The sequence below is a fragment of the Mytilus galloprovincialis genome, chromosome 8 (genome assembly GCF_965363235.1).
Source record: "Mytilus galloprovincialis chromosome 8, xbMytGall1.hap1.1, whole genome shotgun sequence".
NCBI classification, from domain to species: domain Eukaryota; kingdom Metazoa; phylum Mollusca; class Bivalvia; order Mytilida; family Mytilidae; genus Mytilus; species Mytilus galloprovincialis.
In genome coordinates this window covers 52,314,917-52,340,136 of record NC_134845.1, presented here as the reverse complement: position 1 = coordinate 52,340,136, position 25,220 = coordinate 52,314,917, and the positions used below count along the sequence as shown (strand labels likewise).

General features: G+C 32.6%; 1 protein-coding gene across 1 annotated transcript; it reads left to right on the top strand.

Annotated features, from left to right (window-relative positions):
- Positions 1–9,247: 9,247 nt before the first annotated feature.
- Positions 9,248–24,940, top strand: LOC143042182 (lipopolysaccharide-induced tumor necrosis factor-alpha factor homolog). The gene is made up of 3 exons (XM_076214451.1): positions 9,248–10,328; positions 11,773–11,965; positions 24,696–24,940. The coding sequence occupies exons 1-3, from the start codon at positions 10,163–10,165 to the stop codon at positions 24,802–24,804; spliced, it is 468 nt and encodes a 155-aa protein (XP_076070566.1). The 5' UTR covers positions 9,248–10,162; the 3' UTR covers positions 24,805–24,940.
- Positions 24,941–25,220: the final 280 nt, after the last annotated feature.

The window sequence follows — 25,220 nt, the reverse complement described above, 5'->3', positions numbered from 1 at the left end:
AGCCAAAAATTAAAGATAACTTTTGAATAAAACAAAAATATTTCAAAAATATACACTAATCTGTGTCCACACTTTTGAAAAAAATTATACACCAATCTGTGTCCACACTTTTGAAAAAAATTTAATCAAAGTTTAAATTCACAAAAAAAATGAAACAATCAAATCATTTTTTTTTTTAATATAATATACACATAGAAATTAAAACATAAATATGTAGTCTATAGTTTCACTAAACAGTCTTTATCTGTATCTATCAATACACACTAAGGTAGTAATTCTTTTCACAACTAATTCTACAACTGCTTTCCAAATAAATACACTAAGTATTTCAAGTACACTACTACACACTGACAATAATTTACATATAAGTTTAAACAGTGTATGTAATATATCTATTCAATGTCAATCTAGTTTATTCATTTATTAATAATAATCACTTATACAGTTATAATATATAGTCTTTATAATCGTATGTGATTTATCAATACAGGTAAAATCTTTATATATTTTTCCACATATCGAACCAATTACAAATAGTCAATATCTAGTACAGCTCATCATCTTTTCAATAACTTCATCATTATTCAACAATGATGTAATCATATAATTATTATAAACCCTACAAAATATAACAAGATACATATTAAACACATTAATCTAAAAATACTATATCATACTGTGTTACAGTTATTATAACATTACTGCAGATCAACATAATATCAGAACATTGAATGTTTATAGTTCTTATACAATATCTATACACAAGGTGACATGACATGCCTGATGATAATTAACACTTGCAAATATTCACTCATCGTTCATATAAAATCATCAGCTTTGACAATCAAACATACAACTATAATGTCAAGATCATATAACACTATTTCAATTAACCAAATAGATATATGTAAATCCATATTCTACAAATAACCATAGCATATATATCAACGGTAGATAACTCTGTATTATATCAAATGTTCTTCACTGTCTTACATGAACACTATATATTATGCTATTTCAAGTATACATAAACTCACCAGTCTGTGGAACTGAGTTTAATAACTAACATCGACAGTCTACACAATACTAACAGTAACGATCTTCATACATGTCATACTTCTACAGTAATGGTAACAGAGGTTCACATCAAATATGGTTCTGTAAACAATGTATGACAATAATAAGTAATCTGACTTTAATATCTTAAAGGCATTATACAATTCATAATAAACTATACTGATCTTTATCTTTCATCTAGAATTTACAATTACAAATAAGTAATCTTATTTCAATACTAAAACATTAAGTACAAGTACAATTGTACTGTTAATTACATCACATTGGATATACCAATGTCATTTCATGACTACATGACAAAAGGTCAAGGTCATTCATAAAAATAGATTAAATCTCTCTTTCTAACATTTATACTAAAATCTCTCAAATAAATCAGATTCAAACAACACTCAAAACACACTCTTTCATAAGGCTGGGAATCTTACCAAAATGAATGTAATAAACATTCATTTCAAAGTTAAGGATCCAGTTCATCCAAGACACCTCAAAGAGTACAAAATGTAACTTACTATATAAAGTCATGATGTCCTGTTCCGGAATGAATTCCATCACTATACTAATCCATAGAACTTATGGAACTAATAATTAAACACAATATAAAGTCTATGAGCACAAAGTGCATCAAAACATACAAATATATCAGGATCACAACAAAGACATCAATCCTCCATTACTGTTTTCAAAACTACCACCAAACTGGGGGCAAGGCTTAATAAACCAATCAGAATACAAGAAAACCTATACACTCTAGTGAACAGTAAGTACTGATAGTAAAATCAATAATAGGTAAATGCTACAAGGTAAACAGTTAGATTTTATGGATCAATGAATAATCAATAGGCAATCAATAGAATAAAGGTAAACTTAAGTAAACTACTCTGCAAATGAAAGAATATAATTAATGGTGTCTCGGAATAACCTATAAAACATATAAAATATATAAATGATTAATATGATAAAAATCCACACTACCACATATGGATGCCTCATGTTACGAAGTTTCCGTCAGTCACATGTCCAATGTCCTTGACCTCATTTTCATGGTTCAGTGACTTCTTGAAAAAAAGGTTAAGATTTTTTGTAATGTTAAATTCTCTCCCATTATAAGTAATAGGATAACTATATTTGGTATGTCATACCTTGCAAGGTCCTCATGCCCGTCAGACAGTTTTCACTTGACCTCGACCTCATTTCATGGATCAGTGAACAAGGTGAAGTTTTGGTGGTCAAGTCCCATATCTCAGATACTATAAGCAATAGGTCTAGGATATTTGGTGTATGGAAGGACTGTAAGGTGTACATGTCCAACTGGCAGGTGTCATTTGACCTTGACCTCATTTTCATGGTTCAGTGGTTACAGTTAACTTTTTGTGTTTTGGTCTGTTTTTCTTATACTGTATGCAATAGGTCTACTGTATTTGGTGTATGGAATGATTGTAAGGTGTACATTTGTACATGTCTAGCTGGCAGGTGTCATCTAACCTTGACCTTATTTTCATGGTTCAGTGGTCAAAGTTAAGTTTTTGAGTTTTGGTCTTTTTTTCTAATACTACATGTATATGCAATTGGTCAACTATATTTGGTATATGGAAATATTTTATGATCTATATGTCAGTCACACAGGTTTTATTTGACCTTGACCTCATTTTCACAGTTCACTGCTCAATGTTAAGTTTTTGTTTTGTGTTTTCTTAAACTATGAGCAATAGGTCAACTATATTTGTTGTATGGAAGATTTGTTTGCTGTACATGACTACCTTAAACAGTTCATCTGACCTTGACCTCATTTTCATGTTTCATTGGTCAATGTTTAGTTTACTTGGTTAATGTTAAGTTTGTGTGACAGTTGTAATAAAGCTTTATAATTAGGACTATCAACATAATATCAATCACTCAGATTAGTAAAGAAGGCGAGACATTTCAGCGTGTGCACTCTTGTATTGTATACTTCTGAAAAACAAATATATCTTCCCTCTGGACTCAAGTGTTTCCCTTTTATTTTGCATGTGTTTAATTTAAAGAAAGCTCACTTTAACTTTTGGGCTTATTCAAGTTTTACCATTCCAGAATTATTTGACTTTTTTCATGGTAAATTAAGACTTTTACCTTTCACCCATATGTTGTAAAACTCAATTTTGCTTTGATATTTTTTCAAGAATTGAATCACAAGGCTGAATTTGATCAAATAAGCTCACTTTTCGATATTTATCACATATCACATACTTAAATAATCTATTAAATTGAAAATGGAAATGGGCAAGGTGTTAAAGAGACAACCCAACCAAAGAGCAGAAAACATGTCTGACAGAGCGGAACCAATAGTGTGCTTAGATTGATTTCCTTCACTTTTGCCCTATTATTGAGATTTAGTGAAAGAATTTAATTATTTTATCCCTATCAATGTAGGGAGAGGGGAATCAGTATTCAACACTGCATTACTACATTTATATCCTATCACCAGTTACAAATGTATGATACAACCAACCGTACAACATAGCCCCTGTGACTGAAAGGAGAAAAGAGATGCCATATCATTTTAAATATTTCATAGATTTTTTTAAGTGGAACAGTTTTTTGTAAGAAGTTATTTATTAAAGGTACTACAGTTCCCTTTCAGTTTGCCTGCTTGAGGCTTGATTACAATTCTAATATGAAAATAAGAAGTTGGTGTATGGTTGCCAATGAGACAACTCTTCACCAGATACCAAATGACTAAATATATATCTCTGACAGGCTTCAACATTTATTTTAGCAGAACCAATAATGTATAGTAAGCTACATATACAAAATACCCCTAAATAACATGACACAAGACGACCTGAAAAGGAATATTCTGCGTCTGTATGCATAATTGAAATATATTTAGAAATAAAAGCATATGATGCAATGGATGCAAATTAATAAATAGTCAATCCAGAAAAATATCCTACTATAGATCTCCAATGTTATGATCTGTTATGGTTTATGCGGTTTATTAAAAAAGTTGGCAACAAACTTTTACATACTTCATTCAAATAATTTACATTAAACAAAATAACAAAAAAAATATGAACAGGTACCGTTGAATGGATATAAAGGTAAAGCACCTAGGACAGACAAGTACTAGTACAAACACACCAGGACTCTCTTCGAATTACCACCACCTAGTCATACCTAGAAAAGCAAATGGTCGCCCCCCTCCCTCTATGCATAGTCGTAGGAAGGCGTCCCAGAAAAAAAATTAAAATAGCCTTGCCAGACGTCATAATTATTTGGACTAGTCAATCTCATGATGATGATGTAGGCCTTAACTGTTAGTTTACCAAGTAAGGCCTGTTTTGGTATAACGTTGATATGGATTCAACATATTGCATGACTTTCTTGACATTAAGATAAACAAAATTTATACAAAGAAGAAAAGATTCCAACTTTTAATGACATTTTCACGTTGACATTTTCGGCGCCGGAAATTGACAACGTTGATCTATGTATTGACACAACATCGGATGGGGTCGATTCCGGCATATTCTGTTTAAAAAATCAGTAGCACTTAAAATTTATTGATGTCTTAAAATATATTCATTTTGTTTCAATGATATTTAATTGATAATTAATTTCGAGAGATGAATAGCTATCGTGTACTTCAGAAACAAGTGAAAGGAGGACCACGCCCCCATAGTGGGGACATACAAAATAAAGATGACCGCTCTCCATTTCTACTCGATAGAAGTGCCTAATTTTTTCATAACATCTGCGTTATGTACCAAAGATTCTAAAATGAAAGTATAAAAAAAATCGAGGCGGAGATTTTTTAGAATCATCTAATAATTATAGCAGACCAATAGACGTAATAGAGAAATAGGCGAAAATGGCGCCTTCTTCAATTTCGAAAAAAAATCTATAATTTTACAATTAATTGACACATATTGATATTTTTATAGGGGTTATATATATAAGGATTCAGCTATTCTTGTTAGTTGAATGAATATTTACTTTAATAATAGAATCTTTTCCAATTTCTAATTCTACCGGCCATGCAAGGAAAAACCTTCAAAAAAATGAGACCCCTACTTTAAAATGGGTACAATTTTTTGCCCTACTTTGGACACCCCTTTTCTTTACGGATTTTGATGTGAAAACCTAGCGAAATTACACTGTAAAAATTTTAGGGTAATTGAAGGATATGCTTTTTTTTGTACCCCTTTTTAATATCGCTATTTAATTCAACAGTGCAGAAAATCGAAATCCGAAATTCTATGTTCAGATGTGAAAAAATAAGATTTTCTTTTATTTTTTTTGTTCAAACATGAAAATAATAAGTAAACTCATATATTTTTCTCTTATAAATGTGCTTACAATCAACAGCATTTACCGCCGGTACTTTGCTGTAAACAAATGAAATTTTTTTACAAAAGCGCGCCATTTTTCAGCTGACGTCGGCCGACGCAAAAAAGTCCAATTTTCGGCGTAGGACTACTGAGCGCCGCCGAATCACATTTTGGTCAAAAAGGCACATCCGGTTGTCCTACTGTTATGGACTATATGAAGCGTCGTAACTGTTGCGGCGACGTCAATAACGTTGTCGTTGTTTTTTGTTCTTTTTACACTCAAGATTCAACTTAAACAGGGTATAGCTTGAAAAGTAGCACGGTTGCTAAGGACTTTCTTTGCACCAATCGATTCCTCAGACATTTTAGAATCGTCTCATAAATTTAAAAAAAAATCGATTGTCTAATATAATAGAAAATCTTGGAAATGTAACAATTCCTGCCGAATTTCACGATTTTCCCTATATATCCTTTGTAATTTTGGTGTATGATGCTGTTAACTTCAACAGCTCGTATCTCAAAAACGAAAACGGTTACCCCCTTTTTTTATTTTATTTTCCGATTTATTTTTACAAGCAGAATCTACATGTAAAATTTTAAAAAAATCCATTGTGTAGTTTAATTACGTACACTTCTCCTTAAAGTGTAGTTATATTTATCCAATGCATTATAGGTTGCATTTCTGTAAATATTGACAATGCAATTTCCCATAGGAACTCCTTTTACGGCTAAAATTGTACCACTTTTACTATGAAGTTTTGAAAAAAATCTTATCCTAGAATTGAAAGTTCATATGCACCACAATTTTTTTCAAAGGTCAAAATATAGGGCTGTGCGGCATATTTTCAACGTTTATATGCCCTGAACTTCTCAGAGTTTAAACTTACACTAATTTTCTTAACTACCCCTACCTCGAATGAAAAGTTACCACAGATTTCAATGTAAACAATATGCACGTGTTTATTAACTGGTAACATTCCCAAGTTCTGTCTCTGCGATATGGAACACAGAGAGCATAACTGGGAACCAGTATGTAAACAAAATGAATTTTCTATGAATATTCAATTACTCCCCAAAAGAGGCGTGTTTTGAGAAACAGCTGTATTTACAAAGTGCAACCTGAAACTTCATCACTGAATACGTGCATCTCGCATGTCTATCGAAATAGAATGGGATAAAAGGGAATAAAAACAACAATACTTTCTAATATTTTTTATAAATCACTTCTTGACCAATTTCAATAAGGTTTTGAAGTAAGATTTTTGATTTTGGGTCCGGTTTTAAATTGGCCCACAGGGTCCAAAATAACATTTGAGGTTCTTTGGTAGGCTGAATCCATACATGATTGTGTTTATTGTTATTTTTTTAATTTTTGGCCCATTTAACAAGTTTGTGGGGTCCAAACTGTCAAGAAATAAATTCTTTTGGATTTCAACAACAGTTGAATATTTGGGGTACTTTGGAATGCTGAATCTTACCGTGTTTTTAAATTTTGGATTTTGGTATTTGGGCCAAGTTATCGAAATGGTCCACATTGAGGCCCAAAGGGTCCAAAATTCAACATTTTTTTGATTTCATCAAAAATGAAGTCTAGCTTGAATGTTGTGTACATACTTACCCCAAACTGTTCAGGGTTCGACCTCTGCGGTAGTATCAAGGATGCTGTACAACACGTACATCATGTTCCAATGCAACTTTATCAGTATACGTTTTTGACAGATAAAGTTTGCCCTACATGTGCACAACTTGACTTGCATTTCAAGCTTTAATGACTTTGGATAATTATATGTCACATTGTCGTTTCATTTTATACAGTAAAGAACATGCAAGCAACAATCGAGCTAAAAACTATCTTTCCTTCAGAATATGGATGTTGAGGCATTTGGGGGCTCAACAATAGGGGAGGCAAGTGCAGATGAATCACAGAAAAAAAGAACTAAAGTTAAGGAGGGGTCTTCATACCAATGCACGTATTGTCCTTTCAAGACAAAATGGGTATCTAGTTTTCCCAGGCATAAGAAGATCCACACTAATGGGTTTAACAAATGTGACCAGTGTGAATTAAAATTTTAAGACTTCTCAAAAAGCATAACAACTGATAGCATGCAGAAAGCGTGATTTGTACTCATTGTTCCAAACACTTCAAAAGCAGAACTGGGCAGTGGCGGATCCAGAACTTTTTGTAAGGCGGGCCCGATGGCTGACCTCAAAAGGGGGGGGGGGCCTCAAGTCATCATGCTTCAGTGATTCCCTATATATTCAACCAAATTTTTCCAAGGTCCCCTGGATACGCCTATGCTGGCATAGCTTACCATATGAAGAAATCAACAGGAACTTTTAATCACATCTGCTCGTTTTATAGTACAACATTAAAAATGCTTCGCTGACCGCAGAAATCGAACCCTGAACAGTTGGGGCAAAGTTGGACATAATATTAAAGCTTGATACTATCTGAATTTGGATTGTGATCAAATTATGACGTTATATATAGGTTTCTGACACAAGGTAAGGGGTCATCCATAATTGTCAACCATTTTCCAAAGTGTACAAAACGTACACTTGGGGGGGAGGGGGTTAAAAAATCAACATTTTTACCGTACGCTTTTTTTTTTCCTGAATTTATTTCGTTTCTGTAGGGAAGGTCGATGTATAAAATCGAGAATTAGCTTGGGTGTGTTTCTCTTCTTATTTCTTCTTTATTATTTTCACTTGATGATATTTATTTCGATATCATAATTCTCCTCAATCCGGATTGAATGATTAAAAGATCAAATCATATGAAAACTAAATCTTTCAAAAATGTAAACTTGTAAATTTTTTAAACAAAAAGTTTGCAAGCATTTCTCAGTACCCCTGATTGTCAATTTCACCTGCTTTATAATAGATCATTATTGTTTCACTCTGTTTAATAAACAAAACTGATGGAAACACTAAATTCTTTGAATGTTTTGATTTTGACAAGACATCATTTTGTGAAAAGATTTTAAACTGGTCCTTCGATTAATTTCCTTGTAATGTATTCCAAAACAGTAAACCAGTAAACCGGAAGTAAACTTATTTTTCTTAGTATAAGCCTCCTTTAATTAGGAGCACCTCCATATGAAGTTTAACCTTAACCTTAAAAATTATCCAATATATGTACACGTTACAGTATATATACACAAACGATAATAGTGCCATGAATGGCATATTTACAGGGACTTTTTAAATAGAAATACAGGCGGGAAATTTAAAAACTTAAAATGTTTTAAAACATTACACTTTTATTGATTGCTGTCTTAAGCTCTGATTCCATCAACAACTGTCAGTCCATACTTTACCAATGCAATATAACCATGCATTTCCCTTTCTTTGATTCTTAGCATAGTTTATGTGCCCTTTTGTTAATCTTTTGCATGCTCTAGGTGCCCTTTTTCATTGGAGTTCCCACTGTGGGATAGGGGAAACACTAATCTTTGAACTCTTTATTCTAACAAAACACAAGCATCACAGATAGATGTCATCAAATAAAACAGTCAGATATGTTTTAGTTTATTTTCAATGCAAATTTCTATATTAAACTAAAATATAATAAACAGGATCTTCTTTTTATTAAGAATGATTGATTGCTCTCTTGAAATCTGAAAATGGTTGATGTACACTTTTTGAGGGAGGGTGGGGGGTCTGAAAAAGTGTACGTTTTGTACACTTTGGAAAATGGTTGACAATTATGGATGACCCCTAAATGTTGTCGAAGATCTTAAATCGTATGCGCAATACTGTGCAACTGAAGGTTTCTTCCCGCCCATAACATTTTGTTTTCCTTCTAGGATAAATAACCGAAACCCAGTCTTTCCTTTCTGGTAATGAACCTTGTAGTACAATTTTAGAGAGGTCCATACACTTGAACACAAGATATTGTCTGGAAACTAGAAAAATGTTTGTTTTGCCATTTCTTTTGTCCCTAATTTCTGCATGTTTGGGGCAATTATCCTCGAACAAAATCCCAGTCTTCCATTTGTGATAATGCGAAAAAGATCCAAAAACGTACATACATTCAAGTAATTATCTGGAAACTACAAACATGATTGTTTTTTGTCCCTTTTTGTTCCTTCATTCCTAAGGCCTTGAATCGTGACTTGTTTAGAGCTAACATTATATCTGATCCAACATGTAAATGTGGTTTGGATATTGAGGACATGCACCATTTTTTCTTTGATTGTCCTTTCTATCTAAATGAAAGGGCTGCTCTGTTTAATGGTCTCAGCTGGCTTCCCGAAGGCTGCGATTTGGACTTAAAACTACTGGTTTTTGGAAAAGAAACTCTCTCCTATGATCAAAATGTGCAATTTGTTAAACAAGTATTCAATTTTATAAAGAGATCAAAACGATTCCTCGTAGTATAGTATCAACATAGGTAAAACGCATATCATCATCATTATCATCATCAACCTAATTTCTGTCGTTCTTTCCTCATTCCCTCTACTTTTTTCAGTATAGTTAAGTAATATTTATGTTGTTTATATTATATGATGCATGCTCACATTCGATTTGTATTGTTATATATATATTGTATTGTGGAGAAGACTTTATAAGTATGTTTTACTTGTGTCTGATCCTTTTTTGCTTTGAGCAAATAAAATATGTTTAAACTAAACGTGTGTTTATATTTGAATCAACTCTGTTTGAACAATATGATAGTATAGTCTCGGTTGATAGCATTTCAACTTTAAATCATTAGTTTTTAAATCGGACATATTTCATTTGACCCAATCTATATCGAAACCGGCTTGATAAATATGGATAAGGGATCACCATACCCCCAGTCGCAGCCTCAACAGCAGTATGGTCAGCCTCCACAGCAGTATGGTCAACCTCCACAACAGTATGGTCAGCCACAAAACCAGTATGGTCAGCCACCGCAACAGTATGGCCAGCCACCAAACCAGTACGGCCAGCCACCAGGTAAGAAGTCAGCTCTTATAATATGTTATTTTTAATTATTTTCGAACCATTTTTTTACATTAATGTTTAATTAAAATTGTAAATTATTTTTGTTTTTGCGTTTGTTTAAACGTGTACTACTATAACAACGGAAAATTGTTGAGAGGTGAAAAAAGAAGGACACGAATTTAGAATTTTATCTACTAGTATACGCTTTATTAAAGGTAAATATTCAAGTTTGACACTGTATAATACAATAATACATGGTACAATTTTGTTCCTCCTTCAACACATGTACCGCAAACTCAACAATAAAATCCCCCCTCCCCCCAAACAAACATACAAAACAACAAACAACAGATGTTACAGTGAACGAAAAACAAATATGAAATAAAACAACAAAAGCAATAAAGTATGTCTCCGTAATGAAAAACCAAGCAAGCGAAAAAAATGCAATTGAGATCCATACGTCATACCTGCCAACTGTCACTATTTGCGGGGGATTTCCCCCATGGAGGCTTACAAATGAAGATTTTGAAGAGGAATTTTGTCCACAACTTAAACAAAACAATAAATTTTACAATAGCTATAGGCTTGTAATAGTATGAAGAAGCAAAAAACATCACTAAAATATATTTGAAAGCCCCCTTGATAGTTTTGTAGAACTATAGGATCCATCTTGCATGTAAAACCCCCATGGGCATTTTGAAAAGTTGGCAGGTATGATACTGACCAAAATTAACTTCGTCCTTTATAATATTTATAAACGGAACAAAAATAATTGATCAGTGAACGTCAATTGTCGAAGGCCTATGCATAATGAGTTAAACCTTGAAAATAAACCACCATTGATAACAATAATTATGATGTATGGTTACAAAAGAATGCAAAATGTCTGAATACAAAGAAATGAAATTACATGTGTTATGTTTTTAAAATGGTTATTGCTCATTGTCGAAGGTCTCATGGCGACCTATATTTGTGTAAATTCTAATCGTCATTTGTTAAAGGTTGCTTGTTGCTTATTGTCGAAGGCTTCGTGATGACCTATAGTAGTGTACATCGTCGCCCTCATTTGGTAAATGTTGGTTATTGTTCATTGTCGAAGGCCTATATGGTGACCTATAGTTGTGTACATCATCGCTAATTATCGAAGGCCTCATGGTAACCTATAGTTGTGTTCATTTGCACCATCCTTTCGTAACTGTTGGTTAATGCTCATTGTCGAAGGCCTCATGGTGACCTATATTTGTGTACACCATCTCTGTCCTTTGGAAACTATTGGTTTGTTGTCTCCTTGACAATCATACTTTCTGTGGAACATTTACTTATTTTTATATTGAGCTTTCATTCTGTTTTATTTGTAAACTTTACACACAAACACACGACACGACAAAACATTCTAAATATTACTGTAACAGATTTAATTAAGAGTCATGTTTTGTACCTTTTAATTCATTCACAGCTTACGGTGGGCAGCAGCAACAGACGTCAACAGTTGTGGTTGGACAGCCACAGACTTTAGTGTTACAACAGACATACAGAGATTCACCAGTACGTACGACGTGCCCATCATGCAATGCAGATGTAATGACAGCCATTTCATTTGAAGTAGGAACGATGGCTTGGGTAGTGGCTGGTTGTCTCTGTATATTTGGGTATGATATATTGAATTAATAACACACCACATTCGTCTCGTAAGATATGTTCTCTAAATAAAAATGTTACAAACGGAAATTTTCAAGGTAAATAGATATAAGAAGATGTCGTATATGAGTGCCAATTATAGACAACTCGATCTCTATCCAAGTCACAATTTGTCAAAAGTACTCCGAGCCTTTGTGTAGTAATAAAATATCGATGGCAATCGTGTTGTATCCGCTATCTGTGGTGATATCGACATAAGACCTAGCCAATAAAATTCAAAGATCACTTTTGAAAAAAGCCTGGGGTCCAGATGAACATGCCAGACTTATATGTACACCATACCATCATTTCCATACACCAAATATATAGTGGACTATTTTGTGAATAGTATCCGAGAAACAGAACTTCCAATGAAAACTAAACACATAATGGTTTACTTTTAGAAATTGTTATTTGGATGGAGAGTTGTCTCATTGGCACTCATACCACATCTTCCTATATATATAATTGTTATTTGGATGGAGAGTTGTCTCATTGGCACTCATACCACATCTTCCTATATATATATATATATATATATATATATATATATATATATATATATATATATATATATATATATATATATATATATATATATATATGTTGTGTACAAGATGTAAGTTTGTACAAATTATAATTTATACAGGGTTTTTGTACAAGTTATAAGTTTTTAGACACACACCTTCTTGTACCAGGTGATACAGGTTTATCTTCTAAAATGTACTAGTTTAGTGTTTTAAATTAAAATTTATATACTTCAACCTAACATTTAGTGCTATTCTCCTTGTCCTCAAAACGGAACTGAGGATACCTGAATGATTTAGATTATAATTTTATTTTTTTCCTGATACCATATTCATATCCATAAAACTCTGTTTGTGGTCTTATAATATTTTGTGTAGCAATGTATGGAACGCCATGACTGCCTTATGTTAATGATCAGCATTATATTCAGTGCTCACAACATTATATGCAGTGCTCACACCATTATATGCAGTGCTCACAACATTATATAAAGTGCTCACAACATTATATTAAGTGCTCACAACATTATATTAAGTGCTCACATCATTATATGCAGTGCTCACATCATTATATGCAGTGCTCACATAATTATATGCAGTGCTCACAACATTATATGCAGTGCTCACAACATTATATTAAGTACTCACAACATTATATTAAGTGCTCACAACATTATATGCAGTGCTCACAACATTATATGCAGTGCTCACAACATTATATGCAGTGCTCACAACATTATATTAAGTGCTCACAACATTATATTAAGTGCTCATAACAGTATACGCAGTGGTCCAGACATTATATGCAGTGGTCACAACATTATATGAAGTGGTCAAAACATTATATGAAGTGCTCACAACATTATATGAAGTGGTCACAACATTATACGTTTTTTGTTGTATGATGAGATCATTCGGTAAACTTCGTTTTTTAGCGGAAATTACCGAATTCATAATTGGTAAATTACGGTAAATTAATGCCCAGCAAACAAATTTCAACAGTTATTATTATATATGTTATCATTAAGGCAGTAAACAATATTTAAAACTGATTGAAATAAGTAAATTAAGAAGTATGATCAATTTAACACAAATTTATTCCACACCAGGGCAGTTTAAACTTATTTTGAGGATCAGTTTCACCATATTCACAACTTAATATGTATATAAAATTATATTTAAGTTTTTATTAAATTGCTTCGCCGAACGCAGTTGGATACGACCGCAGAGGTCCAACCCTGAAACGTTCGGACAAAAATGGACACACTATTCACGCTTGATTCAGGTCTGAATTTGGAATGTAATTAAATATTTGACACGTAATAGGTTTCTGACACAGAATAACTGTAGTCAAAGAACTAAAAATTGGTTATATAATTTGAATTTATACTTAATTTTTTGCTTTTGCACTACGCTGTTGCAAATTGCCCAACCCCCTCCAAAAATTAAAAAAAATACCCTCCTTTTTTTGTTGTTTTGTGCAATATACTATGCTGTTGCATACTGACCCCAACCTCAAGAAAAGAAAAACGTTTCCCCACTTTTTTTCTTTTCAATTTCTGAAATCTGATATGGGAAAAATAAAATCTTTACACATAATTTTAAAGCAGTGTAAGGGAGGTAATCAAACATGTCTGGATTACCTTAATATATTTGGATTACCTTCCTTACACTGGTTTCAAATTGTCTTAATTGACCATTAACCAAGAAACCATTGTTTTTCCCTCTTTTTTGCCTCTAATTCCTAAACGGTTTGAGCCATAACACCTCCCCCCACCTACCCCTCCGAGCAAATCATAACCATCCCTTTTGTAGTTTGGAAACTTGTGGTATAATTTCAGAGAGATTCATACACTTAATGACTGGAAACTACAAAAATGTTTATTTCGACCCCCTTTTTGGCTCCTAATTCCTAAACAGTTAAGACCATAAGCCCTCCCCCTCCCTCTAAATCAATCCCAACCTTTCTTTAGTGGTTATAAACCTTGTGTTAAAATTTACTTAAACAAAAGTTATTATCCGGAAAACATCTGTCTTCGGCGACGCTGACGACGACGACGTGATAACAATATACGACCATTTTTTTTTTCATTTTTTCTTGCAGTCGTATTAAAACATGTAGATTTATACACATATATTGTGCATTTCTGAATAAATATATTCAGATTACTCGGGATTGTAATTAAGATATCTTATGACCCAGTATTTTTCAAGGAGAACCAAATATCTGTCAGAAGTATACTGTTCCTTGCATTTTTTTTTTATCAATGTTGGTCAGCAATTACAAATAGAATTTTACTTAAATATTTACGATTTTCAATCATATTTTAAAAAGGCATGTCACAGCAATGTTTGGTGCAAAATAACAAGTTTGTGAATTTAAATTCTTTTAAGAATATAATTCGGACTATGCTATACATAAAAGTTAAATTAGTTTCGACAATTTTCCATTTTTTTTCCCGTGAGTGATCCATATCCATGAGAAAGAAGCCCCACAGAAACAATCAAGACCCGTCGTCAAAAGTAACTTTCCAGATAACGAAAAAAATATTCAGATATGAAATTTTCAACCTTTTACATTGATCCTAACATGGGATATGGAAAACAAAATTAGTAACAATTAAAAACCAATTGTTCAGAGAACAATTGAAGGTCTTTCCACCAAAACAATGTATTTTAATATGAAAGGTGTAAAAATAGGTTTAAAATGTCATTTCAATCGTCAAATGATAGCTTATTGTACGCTGATTCCAAAAATATATGGTTTCTAAACAATATTTTTTTAGATAAGGGAGATAATTTCTTACTTCCGGTTTGAAAAACTCTATTTCCGATAATATTTGACTATTTACTTGACACTGATTCCAAAAATATCTTGTTTTTTATACTTTTATGTAATAAAGTACAATAAATAGCTACTTCCGGTTTACACAAGGTCACTTCCGGTTGTTTTTTTAAGTTTAAATGGTTTGATACCGTTTGTCAAAAAGTCTCATGACTTTATTATGTATACAGATGGGGTAAAAGCAAAGGTCAAAATCTAGAACGTCAAATTAAGCTATGACCTTGTGATCAATTTCAAGGTCATTAACCAAGAACCTCAAATCAAAAGACCATAGGTCTTAATTATGTTTAGTTAATGAGTTATATCACCATACGCGTATTTTTAAATACCAAAGGGGAGAAAACTCCCTTTCACATTCAACGTACCCTTGCAATCAAAATTTACGTGTTACGACATGTCACAACAAACGATTTAGAAAAAATAATTTGTCGATATCTTTTAACGTTTTTTGGAAATGAGTGGAAATGAGCCATATTCAAAAATTAGAATATGACCTTGACCTTTGACCTTGACCTAATTTTCATTTTTTTGGACCAAGGACCTCAAATCAAAAGATCCTAGGTCTCTATCAATTATGGTTTACCAGTTAGAAATGCAATTCACTTATATCAAATGAATAAGGGGAAATAACTCTCGTATGGAGCATTCATATCACTTCGGTCAAAATAGGACAAATCATGCAAAGGATATAACGAGCAATTTTGTAAAATAAATTTGTCATAATATTTTACGTTTGCGAAGGAGTTGCGCTCACAAGGAAAACAGTGTTTGGGGAGATTACTCCTACAAAGAAAAGTTTTCGGTTACGCAGGGTAAATTTCAAAAGCGCATCAATTGTTCAATATCATATACCAAATATCTAAGCGACATATTGCAAAACAAATGTTTATCGCAAGAACAAAATTAGGCGGAAGAAAAAAAAAAATAAATTCAGAGAACAATTGAAGGTCTTTCCATCCTTTTTGATATGAAAAGTTGTGAAACTAAGTTTAAAATGTCATTTCAATTGTCAAATGATAGCTCCTAGTAAGCTGATTCCAAAAATATATTGTTTCCATACATTTTTTTTTAAATAAGGGAGATAATTTGTTACTTCCGGTTTGAAAAATGTTACTTCCGATTATATTTAAATATTTTCTTGAAACCGATTCCAAAAATATCTGGTTCTATATACTTTTATATTAATAAAGTACAAAAAATAGCTACTTCCGGTTTACAAAAGGTCACTTCCGGTTGTTTTTTTTCAAGGTTAAATGGCTTGATACCTTTTTCTAAAAGTTGTATATCTTTATCATGTATACATATAGAATAAAAGCAAAGGTCAAAATATAGAACGTCAAATTAAGCTATGACCTTGAGATCAATTTCAAGGTCATAAACCAAGGACCTCAAATCAAAAGACCATAGGTCTTAATTATATTTAGTTAATGAGTTATATCACCAAACGCTTATTTTTTAATACAAGAGGGGAGAAAACTCCCTTTCACATTCAACGTACGCTTGCAATCAAAATTTACATCTTACGACATGTCGCAACTAACAATTTAGTAAAAATAATTTGTTGATATCTTATACAGTCTTTGGATATAAGTGAAAATAAGCCAAATTCAAATATTAAAATATGACCTTGACCTTTGACCTTGACCTAATTTTCATTTTTTGGGACCAAGGACCTCAAATCAAAAGATCCTAGGTCTCTATCACTTATGGTTTATAAGATAGAAATTCATATCACTTATATCAGATGCATAAGGGGAAATAACTCTCATATGGAGCGGTCATATCGCTTCGGTCAAAATAGGACAAATCATGCAAAGGATATAACGAGCAATTTTGTAAAATAAATTTGTCATAATCTTTTACGGTTGCGAAGGAGATGCGCTAACAAGGAAAACAGTGTTTGGGGAGATAACTCCTACAAAGAAAAGTATTTGTTTACGCAGGGTAAATTTCAAAAGCGCATAAACTGTTCGATATCATATACAAAATATCTAAGCGACATATTGCGAAACAAATGTTTATCGCAAGAACAAAATTAGGCGGAAGAAAAAAAAAAATAATCAGAAGAAAAACAATAGGTCTTTCCACAGAAAAGTGGAAAGACCTAAAAATAACAGAAATCCCCAGACTATAGACAAGCTTGTATGTGAGAAGAATTAGAACGCCAATAACAACAACGAGAAGAATTCACAGTAAAACAATACTAGAAGTTTTCCATTAATATATTTATATTACAATTATATATTGACATAATAACGAGTATCGTTTTTTTTTGTATTTCTGTTACAAAATAAATTGTGTGGACTTAAAATAAAATCAAAGAAGTGCTCAGCAACAAATAGCATTCCTCTTTTATGTGCTGTTGCTATCATCTGGACCTAAACACAAATTTGAATCTTTTTTCGAGGTCCATTGTTATCAAAGAAGTGCGATCTAAAAGATATTATTCTTCTATGACTTGTAGTTGATTATATTTTGTATCTTAATGTACCTTAACCAGAATTAATTTAGGTCAAATAGTTATCAAAGGTACCAGGATTATAATTTAGTACGCCAGATGCTCGTTTCGTCTACATAAGACTCATCAGTGACGCTCATATCAAAATATTTATAAATCCAAACAAGTACAAAGTTGAAGAGCATTGAATGGACAGTCGTAAATCATTCTTTTTTACTCACAGTTTGTTTCAATCTTTACCTAAATGCAAAACTTAGATGCATGGTTTTTTTTATTAGTTGTTAGTGGCTTTGAACTAGCTGTCAGTAACTGCGAGTACTCTCAGATCAGTACTTATAGTGTCTTTTTGTTGTTGGGATATACAAGTACCCGCCCACGTCCACTCTATTTTCTTGTTAGATGTATTTATATTTGTACCCATCTGATGAGTTAAGCCTTTTACAACTGATTTTCATAGTTCGTTCTTATGTTGTTCTGTTACGCCACTGTCCCAGGTTAGAGGGAGGGTTGGTATCCCGCTAACATGTTAAAACTCGCCGCACATTCTGTATACTCTGTATATATGTGGCTGTCCCAAGTCAGGAAGAGCCTTTATTTCAGTGGTTGTCGTTTGTTAATGTGTTATATACATGTTAGTTTTTCGATCGTTTGTTTGTACATAAATTATGAAAGTTTTACGTTTATCATTTCGGGGCCTTCTATGGCTGACTATGCGGTATGGGCTTTGCTCATTGTTGAAGGCCGTACTGTGCCCGTTTAGTTGTTAATTTCTGTGATGTCATTTTGTCTCTTGTGGAAAGTTGTCTCATTGGCAAGCATACCACTTTTTTATATATATATTAACCGTGCAAACTGACGAACAAACGTAGTAAACGTTTTATTCATCCCCACAAACTCAGTTTTCATAAGAGATGATAACTTTAAATGAAGATGTTAAACTGGGTCTTGAAAGGGTAAATTTTTCTTATGAAAGTTTATATTTCTATATAAGACTGCTGATCATACTTAGAAGACAAACTTTTTGGCGTGCTAAAAAGCTTGAAAAAAAAATGGAATAATTGATGTAAAGTTATGTTAAAAACCTACAATGAAATGCTTTAAACTGCATTTTCCATATCTGTTAGATACTTATTCATGTAAAAATGCCAAATTCTGAAAATCGATGCCAAAAATGACTCTATCATGACATATATAAGCTAGCGTAATATGGCACTTATGTGTTATAGAAAGCTGACTGTTTTATTTAAAAGGTAATTAAGCTTTTTAAAACTGAGTACGGACTATAAAGTGGCACCTTGCTAAAGTTCTTCAGTAGGAAATGAACTCGAGGAATATATCATACAAATTTTCCTTCGATATTTCATTAAATAAACATTTTATTATTTAACTTACATTTTGCCATTCGTATTTCTTACGACGAACAGAACTACTTCAAATCATTCACCTCTTAGTTTCATCTTTTCCTTACTTATTTCAATCAGTTAAAAATATTGTATACTGCCTAATGATAACATGACTTTAATAACTGTTTAAATTTGTTTGCTGGGCATTACCGTAATTTACCAATTATGGATTCGGTAATTTCCGCTAAAAAACGAAGTTTACCGAATGATCTCATCATACATCAATCTCATCATACAACAAAAAACGTATAATGTTGTGAGCACTTCATATAATGTTTTGACCACTTCATATAATGTTGTGACCACTGCATATAATGTCTGGACCACTGCGTATAATGTTGTGAGCACTTAATAAAATGTTGTGAGCACTTAATATAATGTTGTGAGCACTGCATATAATGTTGTGAGCACTGCATATAATTATGTGAGCACTACATATAATGATGTGAGCACTGCATATAATGTTGTGAGCACTTAATATAATGTTGTGAGCACTTGATATAATGTTGTGAGCACTGCATATAATGGTGTGAGCACTGCATATAATGGTGTGAGCACTGCATATAATGGTGTGAGCACTGCATATAATGCTGATCATTAACATAAGGCAGTCATGGCGTTCCATAGCAATGCCCAGTATTAGATTGTATCATGTAGTTGTGAAAATATGACAGTAATATGCAAAACAAATTAAAAGACTGTATGCTTGCATCATCTTTATGTGTTAAGCTGTTCATAAAACACTGATGACTTGTACAAAAAATCTGTACAAATTATAATGTGTACAACATTACAACTTGTACACAACATATATATATATATATATATATGTCTGCTCTTTAGTCGGGTTGTTGTCTCTTTGACACATTCCACATTTCCATTCTCAATTTTATTTACAAATGAACCATGATAAATGAGCTCTGTCAGACAAATATTTACACCTTCCAATCATTATATACACATTGACATATTGAACTATTGGCCATAGTACATAAGAGTGGACTAAATCACAAAAATATAGTATTAACCATTGAACCATGAAAATTAGGTCACGAGAAAACGCCAGATGAAACCCATCGACACCGGATTATCATCGCTATGTCTCGCACTCTGCGAGTTTGTCTGAAGCGAGAGAAAAACATAAATACTGAAAGGAAATATAACAACAAAATATACTGCTCACATAATGAGAATAAAAACTTAAACTGAAATTGGGAGCACACAGTCTGTTTGTGAACTTGTGGTATAGATTTTTTTTTCAATTTATATCAATAAAATGAATAAATGTTTTGAACTCAGAAACACTATAGTTTTATATATGTAACCCCTTGACAATATATAAGTTTTTATGTTTTTACTTATATATTCATGGTATGTGGCTTCAGACCTTAGAATTGAGATTATTATACTTCTTTATAAAAAAATATTCAATCAATTATTAAATTATTTAATCAATTATTAAACCCATTGTAATAAATTGCTTTGCTGTTCAAGGTATATCTTATCCAATCTATCTAAATATCATTAAAATTGAGAATGGAAATGGGGAATGTGCCAAAGAGACAACAACCCGACCATAGAAAAAAACAACAGCAGAAGGTCACCAACAGACCTCTTCAATGCAGCTAGAAATTCCCGCACCTGGAGGCGTCCTTCAGCCGTCCCCTAAACAAATATATACTAGTTCAGTGATAATGAACGCCATACTAATTTCCAAATTGTACACAAGAAACTAAACTTAAAATAATACAAGACTAACAAAGGCCAGAGGCTCCTGACTTGGGACAGGCGCAAAAATGCGGCGGGGTTAAACATGTTTGTGAGATCTCAACCCTCCCCTACACCTCTAGCCAATGTAGAAAAGTAAACGCATAACAATACGCACATTAAAATTCAGTTCAAGAGAAGTCCGAGTCTGATGTCAGAAGATGTAACCAAAGAAAATAAACAAAATGACAATAATACATAAATAACAACAGACTACTAGCAGTTGAATGACATGCCACCTCCAGACTTCAATTAAACTGACTGAAAGATTACGATTTCGTCATATGAACATCATGCACAATCCTTCCCGTTAGGGGTTTAGTATCATACCATCATAACATATATGAGAAGAACATAACCCGTGTCATGCCAACAACTGGTTTTTAAATAAATGTGTTTAGTTCCGATGCAAAGACCCTATAAGTGAATCAATATTAACGCCAAAATATGCAATCTTTAATGACCTGACAACAGTATCGTAACTATATCCCTTCTTAATAAGTCTATTCAAAGGTTTTTTGAGGTGAATACTGACACCTTTGTGCTTTATAAAGAATATTTCCATAAAAAATTGGATGTGAAATACCTGAATGTACAAGAAGTCTGCATGTTGAGCTATATTTACGAATGATGTCCTTATACCGATGATAAAATTTAGTAAATGTTTTGACTAGTTTGTGATATCGAAAACCCTGGTGTAATAATTTTTCAGTAATACATAAATTTCTCTCGTTAAAATCTAAAACATTGTTACATACACGAGCGAATCGTACAAGTTGAGATATATAAACACCGTAAGATGGTGACAAGGGAACGTCACCATCTAAAAATGGATAATTAACGATAGGAAATGAAAAATCATCTCTTTTATCATAAATTTTAGTATTCAGCTTTCCGTTAGTGATATAGATATCAAGATCGAGGAAAGGGCAGTGGTCATTGTTAGTATTAGCTTTATTTAAAGTAAGTTCAACAGGATAAATTTCTTTAATATACATACTGACGTCGTCATTATTGAGAGCCAAAATATCATCCAAATATCTAAAAGTATTATTAAATTTGTTTATCAGATGTTGTTTCGATGGGTCTTTGCTTATTTTTGTCATAAATTGTAACTCATAGCAATACAAAAACAGGTCCGCAATAAGTGGTGCACAGTTAGTCCCCATTGGAATTCCGATAATCTGACGATATAGGGAATCCCCAAAGCGAACAAAAATTTTATCTAGTAAAAATTCAAGGGCATATATAGTATCAAAGCATGTCCAATTGACATAGTTTTTTGTTTATTGCTACTAAAAAATGACCTAAAAGAGTTTGAACATATATATTCACATTCTGATTTTTTAATGCCGATTTAAATAGGTGTGTGAATTTTTTCTTAATGAGAATGTGAGGCAATGTGGTATCAAGGTAGAAAAATCAAAACTTTGAACAGATTCAAAATCACCAATATAAGCATGCAATTTATCAAGTACTTCCAACGAGTTCTTGACACTCCAAAAGTAATAATTCCACTATTTTCGAAGGCTTTATTTGAACAATTTATTATCAGGTTTTTAATTGTACCAAGTGTGCTGGTAAGAAGAATAGACAATTTAGTAGTGGAACAATGGTTTGAAGACGAAATAAATCTATACTTGTAAGGTGTTTTGTGTAGCTTCGGAAGCCAATACATAGTTGGGACTTTCATTGTATTTGGCTCTGCTTGTAAAGCGGTAGCTAAAAGTTTATGTTTGTTACAGATGTCGTTTTCTGAAAATGGAGTCAGTTGGAATGTTGGTGAATTGGTGATTTTTTTTTCAGAACCTCAATGTAAAATTTACGTCAAACAATAATAATATTATTAGCAGCTTTATCGGCCGGGACAAAAACAAATTTCTTGGCTAGTTCTTTTAGTTTATGTTTGATACGAGAAATAGGTTTATTGTGGTTATTGTTAATAGTAAAATATTCTTTAAAATGTTGAATACGTATATCAACTATCTTCATTACTGAATTAAAAAAAAGAGTCCAAAGATTTTTTGTCAGCTTTTTCCCGTTTTATCCATTTCATACAGTAAGTATGGAGTGAGTCGTGGATGATATTACGACACTCATTCCAATTAATAATTGACGGGGGACGATATTTAGGTCCTTAACTGAGGAATGATTTTAACTCTCGGTCTTGAACGATGTTAAGATCTCCTGTTATAACATGGGAAATGGGTCCATAAATATATTCGGAGGTACTACAATTATATGAAGTAGGTGTATTTTCACTGATATTAACATCTTTACACAATTGACTATAATTAAACACAAATTTCCGGGTAGATTTCTTGTAAATATAACAAATAAGAGGTAGCTCAGTATTGTCAAAATATCCACGAATTTGTTCTTTAACAGAATGGTCGTTAAATATACCTGCAATATTTACAAAATCAAAACCTTTATTGACATAATTTATTTTAATAAAATGTTTGTTATGATCTTCAGGGCGATCAATTTTGGGAAATAGTTTAGAATAACAATATGCCATAATAATTTGAACAATTTCATACTTAGGACTGCTATATGAAATTGTGTTGCAATCCTCCAAAATTTTATTTAACTTATTAACCGGTAATGAACAGAGTTTTGTTAACAGATAATGTCTGCCGTTGTTTTTTGAAATAGAAATTAGGTCCGAAATATTGGTATGATTGGTCCGAAATTTTCTTTGATTGCGATTTGTTCTACGACCGTGAGAACGGTTTTTACGAACAGTTTTAGAAACTATATCCAAAATGTTAACGGAATCGGTTCTAGATATATTACCAATTCCCATGATATTATCATTAAGACCGAGAGGGTAGACTGTCTGTAATTTTTTAATCCAATTTAATTCAATTATTTTCCATGATCGTACAAACTTTGAATGAGATTCACCAGGCTGCTTATTTACTACTTCTAAAGGTCGAACTGCTAAATATTTAAAAGGATGGTTGTGCTTCTTAAGGTGTTGGTAAATGATACTTTTGAATTTATTGGGTCTTTTAAAACGATACAGATGTTCTTGAGTGCGTTTAGATAAATATCGTCCAGTTTCTCCTACGTACTGAATACCACATCCCGGTTTGTTTCATGTGAGTAAATAAATAATACTGTTTGTTTTTCAAGTTATATCAGTTTCAAAATTCAAAAAAAATGTGCGACCATTAAACGCGGACCTTACCGTATTGTTGGTGGAAAGACGGGGACATGTAAGTCATTTTTTGGCATGACACTTATCGATAGAAGGGTAACCACGATTTTTATTGTTAAAAATGTTAGCGATGGTAGTATTTTTAGATAACCGATTTTGAAGATTGAGACGTGTATATACCCTTTGAACAAGTTGAGTATTTAATATTTTTCCATTTCTAAGCTTCATTGCATACTTATAAGGTGCATTTGATTAAATGTACCTGAATTTACCTAGGGTTATCTTGTGTCATGGTTGAACATCAGGGACGTGTTAAGGATTTTAAGTAAGGGGGCGCAAGCTACTATTTTCGCCTAGCGGAACGGGTCGAAAATATTATTTTGAGGTAAAATTATCAAAATATCCTTTTTAATCATGCAGAGGACAACCCATGCCTTGCAAATTTTAGGAGGGCACACGCCTGTCAGCCCCCACCTGAATCCGCCCTGAACATTGTACAATCAATAATTTTATTATTTGTCTGTTTTTTCTTGTAGATTATGGCTGGGATGTTGTCTGATTCCATTTTGTGTTGACGGATGTAAGGATGTTGTTCACACCTGTCCAAACTGTAATCATATGGTGGGAAGGTTCAGCAGAATGTGATAAAAAAGAAAAATTTTGTAACACAGCACCAGAACATTAATATATGATATGAATAAACAACATAAATTAAGAGCGCTTACAAGCTTTTACATTAACGTATATGGACATTTCTTTAAATAAAAGAATTATAATTTTGTAGACGTTTTCCTGTATATAATCTCTTGTGGAGAGTTGTCTCTATCATACCATGAGCGCATTTGTTTCTAACCTAAACGATGTAAACGATTACGCGCGTAGTCGTTTAATCCATTTGTTTCTTACATTTTTTGGTCAACGTTGACATCGTTCACATAAACGATATACGCGCAAAATAGTCGCGTAGTCGTTGATCGTTTATCGTTGAGACGTGTAAACGATATATTTGTTTCTGCATCTGTCGTTTAAATAATTACGAGCACGTGTTGTTTTCGCAAAGT